Below are 6,542 nucleotides of genomic sequence, written 5' to 3' on the forward strand. Positions count from 1 at the left end.
CACCGGGGCCCATGGTGACATGTTCTGCAAGGACCCCCAAGCTCAGAGGTAACTTAGGCCAAGTGGAAATAGAATGAAAATATATGGGGGTGGGGATCCATGTGGGGGGTGCATGACTGTCCCAGATGAAAGCGTTTAGCCAGGAGCCTTTGGGCCAAGCTGTCCTGGGTCCTGGGGCAAAGACACCCCCATTATGCCTGCCCGTGTTGATAGGAGTCACATTCCCCCACCAAGGGACCGCACACACTGACCAGTGGAAGATGGGAAGATGCTGACCAGGAGAACAGGGGCCGAAGCTGGACCCTGGATACAGCAACTGGGCACTTCCTATGGGCTGGCTTAGCTCCACCATCACTTGGGGTCACAAGCAGGATTGCTGGTGCCCCCAGGGCTCAGGGAGGCCACCAAGGTTCATGGCCAGATGCTTAACAAGTGGTATCTTCAGCACCTGAATCCAGGCTGAGCGGCCCCACCCCTGCTGAGGCTCAGAGGGGTTGAGGAACTCTCCCAAGGACAGCTGGGGGTTGCTATCCGACAGGCCATCCCCAAGGGACAGCCTATGGGGCATCCACAGCTCTGTCTCCCCTCCTGCCTGCCCTTCCGGGGTGAACAGCTGCCAGGATCCTCCAGAGCATGGACCAGAACCAGGAACCCTGCGACGACTTCTACCAGTACGCCTGTGGTGGCTGGCTGAAGCACCACGTGATCCCTGAGACCAACTCCCGCTACAGCATCTTCGACATCCTTCGGGACCAGCTGGAAGTCATCCTCAAAGGTGGATGAGGTCGGATGCCTGTGCCTGGGAGGCTGGGAGTCCAGGCAGGCTGGATGGATAAATGGCCACAGGACCCTCAGTGCCGCGCACCCCACCCCCATGTTGTCCTGTGCCCAGGGGAACACAGAGGGATGATTCCTTATCATGACGGCCCCACAGGGCACAGGAGCCACCTCTTGCTGAGCACAACAGGGGGGTGTGGGCACCCCATCAGCTACCTCCAGCCAGTGTTCCCCTTGGTCCCTAGGGGTACTAGAGAACCCCACCTCCAAGGACCGGCCAGCCGTGCAGAAGGCCAAGACGCTGTACCGCTCCTGCATGAATGAGAGTGAGTAAAGGGGGCTCCCGGCCCGGGCAGAGTGGGGTGGTGGGAGGGGCCCAGGCCATCTCAGGAGCCCTGGGAGCCGGCATCACTCAGGACTCCCATCAGGGGGGCCTGTATCGTCCCTCCACCTGGTTGCCGGGCCCAGCTACATCAGCTCTGCAGGGAAAGCCAGCAGAGGGCTGGTCCAGGGAATGGTGGCCTTTGGACTCCTACTGAAGGATTCGCCTTTGCTTCTATGCCAGCTGCTCGGGCCCCACCCATCTGGGACCCCTTCAGCCCCCCACTTGGGGGATGGCAGGCCCAACCAGTGGACATGGACGCCATGGGCAAACGCTCCCCTGCTCGGCCCAAGAAGTCAAATGGTGGTCCCCTGGAGGAGGGCAGGTTTATTTCTAGAGTCCCTGAGAGGGAGACTCACTGGACCTCCAGCTTTACAGGAAGAGGTGTCCCACTGAGACCCCACCCCCCACACATACAGGCCCTGAAAGTCAAATATCCAGGAAGGACAGCCCCCTCCCTGTGCAGGTGACTACCGTTGTGGCCCCACCTTTGCTGATGTTCTTACTTAAGCAAACCCACTGACGTTATGTCAATTCCAGCTCATGGTGAGTCACGTGGGGTCTCGGAGACTGTACCTCTTTACAGGAGCAAACAGAGCCTAGTGGGTTTGAACTGGCGACCTTTTGAATAGCAGTCAAATCCCTAATCCACCAGGCCATTCAAACTCAAACCAAACTCTGCCATCCAGTCAAGTCCAACTCACCGGGACCCTCTAGGACAGGGTAGAACTGCCCCTGTGGGTTTCCGAGAGAAGCCCTAGTGGAGCAGGGGTTACGCCTTGGCCTATGACCCACAGGTCCGCAGTTCGAAACTAACAGGCACTCTGTGGGAGCAAGACTGGACCTTTTACTCCTGTAAAGAGTTACAGTCTGGGAAACCCACAGGGGTGGTTCTACCCTGCCCTGTAGGGTCACCAAGAGTCAGGGTTGGCTGGATGCCAGTAGGAAGCCTCGTCTTCCTCTGGCGGGACACTGGTGGTTTCAAACCACTGTCCTATGTGTGTTAGGCTAACCCACTACACCACCAGGGCACCTTACTGTGGGGCTTCTTTCACTCCTGGGTCAGGCACTGCTCCCACGCAGGCCCCCTGCACCCTGTTGGCAGGGACCCCAGTCCATGGGTGCTGAGTTTCTTGTGGTCTGCAGAGGGGTCCCCAAGAGAGTTGACTGCCACCCCCTCCTCAGGCATGATCGAGAAGCGAGACTCCCGGCCGCTGTTGGACATCCTGGAGGCGGTGGGGGGCTGGCCGGTGGCCATGTACAATTGGAGCAAGATCACCGGTATGGCAGGCAGCTTTATACCCCAGGCAGGCAGGGGAGAAGTGCTCAGGAGTGGGCCCACAGAACACTAGGCTGGCAGCCCTTTCTGCAAGACCCCAGAGGCCCAACCTCAGGGGCCTGGGAGCCCCTCCCGCTCCACAAATGGGTCTCTGCTAGAGTTGGGGGGTGCTGATTCATCTCCAGTCTAGACCCCCAGGTATTGGTCTGTGCTCAGGGCTCCCCCCACACTCCCCACTCCCCGCAGGGGTGCCCATGCCCTGCTCCCTCAGGCCTGCGGGGGCAGCAGCCCCACTGCCCTGAGGACCAGGCTGTGTCCTGCAAGGTCTCTGGAGAAGTGCACCCCTCGGGTGCCCGCAGGCCCTAGGCGTTTGCACCACCACTGTCCAGGCTGGGATCCCTGAGCGCCCATCTAAGAAGGGGCTGGGCTGGGCCGCTCCCCCATCGGGGCCCCTGACTCCTCAGGCCCCAACTGGGAGCTGGAGCGGCAGCTGGCCGTCATGAACTCCCAGTTCAACAAGCGTGTCCTCATCGACCTCTTCATCTGGAACGACGACCAGAACTCCAGCCGCCACATCATCTACGTACGTACGCGCCGGGCAGGGCTGGGGCGGGTCTGGGGCCAAGGGGGGCCTATCCAGCCCAGCCACTGCTGATGAGCCAGGTGTCTGCCAGTCTGCCATGGGCCCCGGTGGGAGGGGCGCCACAGGCACCGAGCCTGGCTCTGGGGATGAACAGGGGAGGCCTTTGGTGCCAGGCTGAGAGCATGACCCGAAGGGGCAGCCTCTGACCAGGTCAATGAGATGCCACATGGGGAGACATGCCCCCACTCTGGGACCATGTGGTTCTGCATGGGGTGGCCCATCCTCCCACCCGCCCCGTGAGTGGGGCTTAGGACCTCTGGGGGCCGGCACACATCCCTCCACAAGCCCCCTTTCCAGGTGGATAGGCGTCCCCAGCCCTTCCCTGGCCCAGCTCCCCACCATGGGGGAGGGAGGGGGGACCAGGCGGACCACCTGTGTGTCTGCAGATAGACCAGCCCACCTTGGGCATGCCATCACGGGAGTACTACTTCAACATCGGCAGCAGCGAGAAGGTGAGCCAGCCCTCCCCACATGCTTGCCCCTGACACCCACATCACCTCAAGTTAGGCTCCCTCCTGCCCCTTCAGGGCCACCCAGGGCCCCACTCAGCCAGCCCAGGAGGTTCTGTGTGAAGTGGGCCCCGTCACCCATCAATGGCTAGCCTCATTGCTGGGAAGGGGTTGAGCACCCAGCCCCACGCCAGGCTCAGCCTTGTGCTCAGCTGGGCAGGGGCAGGATGAGCTGGGCCCTGAGCCTGCGTCCTCAGTGGTTCTACGTCCACCTCAGGAGGTCATAATTGGGAAAGGGAGAGATACAAGGAGCTGGTGGCCAGCAGGCAAGGGAGCAAGCCGCACAGGGGCTACCGGGGTGTGGATAGTATAGACAAGTCCTCCCTGAGGTCAAGCAAGGACAGGGCTGGGGAGCATGAGGCCAGGCATGCCCTTATCAGCTCTGACCCAGAGAGAGGGAGGGCAGAGTATGGGCAGGGGCAAGAGGAAAGCAGTGGCCCATGGGGCAACACAGGTGGGCTTCCTGGAGGAAGGAACTGGGACCAAGGCTTTAGGGAGTAGATTGAACCAAGGAAAGGGACTCAAAATCCCACTGGCATCAAGTCAATTCTCACTCACAACGACCGTGTACGGTAAAGTCGAACAGCTCTTTGGGATTTCCAGACTTTAAATCTTTACAGCAGTAGACAGCCTCATCTGTCTCCTGGGGAGTAGCTGGTGGATTCGAACTGGTGACCTCGTGGTTAGCAGCATAGCACGTAACTCACTATACTACCAGAGCTCCTTAGGGGAAAGAACAGGTGTGGCCAACAAATAGGTCTGTGGGTGGAGACGTGGACTGGGAAAGCAGGTCCTAAAGCTCTCCAAAGGGCCCAGCAGACACCGTGGTGGGGAGAGGCCTCAATCCCTACAGCTGAGAGGGAGCCCTTGAAGCTGGGCACCACACAGCCTTGACCTTCAGTGAGAGCCCATAGGAGGCCGCACCACTGTATGTTTCAGGGGCTTGAGGCCATGCAGCAGGAGGGGTAGGGCCAGACTTGGCCAAGGTATGGAATAACCGGGGTGCAGCCTTCAAGTGCCAAGCCTCGGGACCCAGAATCACAGCTGCCAACCCCTGAGCCCCTGCGGGAGCTTTGTCTGGGGGCAGGTGAATGACAGGCAGAATGAACTGGGGGAGGAGGGAGTGGGCCCTGGGAGGCAGGTCAGTCTGCCCCTCCCTCCTCTCAGGCTGACAGTCCTGAGCCACCCACACCCCTCTGCCACCCAGGTGCGGGAGGCTTACCTGCAGTTCATGATCTCGGTAGCCTCGCTGCTACGGTCAGACATGAACCTCACCCAGGATGACGAGCTGGTGCACAGGGACATGACCCTGGTGCTCGACTTGGAGACACAGCTGGCAAATGTGAGGCTGGGGGGGCGGGGGTAGCGGGGTTGGAGCTGGGGGCTGGGCCCTGGTGCCCCCGTATGCCCTCATGTCCACCTTGTGCAGGCCACAGCACCCCAGGAGGAGAGACATGACGTCACCGCGCTGTACCACCGGATGGACCTCCAGGAGCTGCAGAGCAGTTTCAATCTGAAGGTGAGGCTTCCTGAAGGAGGTGCACAGGGCGCAGCTCCCCGACTCCCTGTCTCACGGGGGAGAGAGGAGGAGGAGGGCTTACTCCAGGCCCCAGCCTACCGGAACTGACCCCGAGTCCCTCACTCGGCCTCAGTAACATGCCCACCCTCCACTGACCAGGGGACCCTAACTGGGACCCTTGAAAAGTGGGACAGTACCATTACGAATGACACCAGGGCCCTGGATGTGAACTGTGCCTGTCTCAGGGCATACGTCACCCCACACATGAGGTCTTGCTAAAGCTAAACCCATTTTCCTGAGCAGGAAGCTGAGGCTCAGAGAGATCCCTAACTTGCCCAAAGTCACAGGTGATAGACAGGGACAAGAGCCAATCAGAGAGCGAGGAATGAAGCCTAAAATCAGAGAGAGGAGGGCGTGGGCAGGGGTGGGTGGGGGCCCAGTCAGAGAGCCAGCCTCGTTCTGGCACTGCGGTCCATCAGTGGCAAAACTCACCGCACCTCCTGCCGCAAGGAGCCACCATTCCGAAGGACAATGGGAAGGGGCTAGAGAGTGGATATGTGAGCCCGGAAGGAGGGGGGCGGAAAGAGAGTACCCAGAAAAGGAGGTGATATGTGAGTGGAGACTTGGAGGAGTGCTCAGCTCTGCCGCTGTCTGAAACAAGTACAAAGACTCTTGGGTAAGTTCGAAGACCACACAGAGGCCCAGGGGGCTGGGGTGGGGAGGGGAGGGCAGCTAAAGGGGTGACCTTGTCAGCTTTGAGCCCATCGGCCACGCCAAGGGAGAAAGACAGGGCTTTCTGTACCCATAAAGAGTTAGTCTGGAAAGCTCACAGGGCCAGTTGTCTACCCTGTCCCAAAGCATCACTAGGCGTTGGCATCCACTCGATGGATGTGAGTTCTTTGTGTTTAGTCAGCTTAGACTCTGAGACAGGCGGGTCGGGCACAGAGTGACGTAATCTGAAGGTACTTAGAGGATCCCTATGGCTGCTGAGTTGGAGATGGGCCAAAGGGGAGAAGAGCAAGTAGCTGGTAACCAAGTGGGAGGCCAAGGCACAGCCCAGGCAGGAGAAGCCAATGGCTTGAGTCCAGGTGGCTACAGAAGAGATGTAGGTGTATGTCTGGGGCAGGAGGTAGGGGTGGCTTCTATATTTATTTGGAAGAATTAGCTACGGGCAGTGAAGTAGCCTGAGGTTGCCATGGGAATGCAGGGCAGCAATATCCAGCAATTCCCCGGGGTCCAGCATCTAATGATTCTATAACACTGAGGACCGCCACGCTGTGAGCAAGTCCACAAGACTACTACTCAAGCCAAGACACGGTCATTCCCGGCAACCCAGGAACCCACCTGCCCTCCTCCTCCAGGTGACCATGACCCTGAGGTCTCACACCTGATGGTGCCCTTAGAAGCAGACGGCTCTGCTCCTTTGCACCTCC

At 59.8% G+C, this 6,542-nt stretch overlaps 1 protein-coding gene across 4 annotated transcripts in view; it reads left to right on the top strand.

The window, feature by feature from the left end:
- MMEL1 (membrane metalloendopeptidase like 1) overlaps positions 1-6,542 on the top strand; it is a 36,372-nt gene that overhangs the window by 18,199 nt on the left and 11,631 nt on the right. The window contains exons 3-10 of one of the 4 annotated variants that reach the window (XM_004705211.2): positions 422-435; positions 614-775; positions 1,023-1,103; positions 2,345-2,440; positions 2,903-3,021; positions 3,468-3,533; positions 4,798-4,932; positions 5,020-5,109. In XM_004705211.2, coding sequence (XP_004705268.1) covers positions 422-435; positions 614-775; positions 1,023-1,103; positions 2,345-2,440; positions 2,903-3,021; positions 3,468-3,533; positions 4,798-4,932; positions 5,020-5,109 — 763 coding nt within the window. Of the gene's footprint in view, positions 1-421; positions 436-613; positions 776-1,022; positions 1,104-2,344; positions 2,441-2,902; positions 3,022-3,467; positions 3,534-4,797; positions 4,933-5,019; positions 5,110-6,542 lie in introns of those variants that run through there. The other 3 variants (XM_045299077.1, XM_045299079.1, XM_045299078.1) reach the window with 3 other exon arrangements.

Source organism: Echinops telfairi, unplaced genomic scaffold (genome assembly GCF_000313985.2).
Source record: "Echinops telfairi isolate 266 unplaced genomic scaffold, ASM31398v2 ScPeMD7_7457;HRSCAF=8495, whole genome shotgun sequence".
Classification (NCBI taxonomy): Eukaryota; Metazoa; Chordata; class Mammalia; order Afrosoricida; family Tenrecidae; genus Echinops; species Echinops telfairi.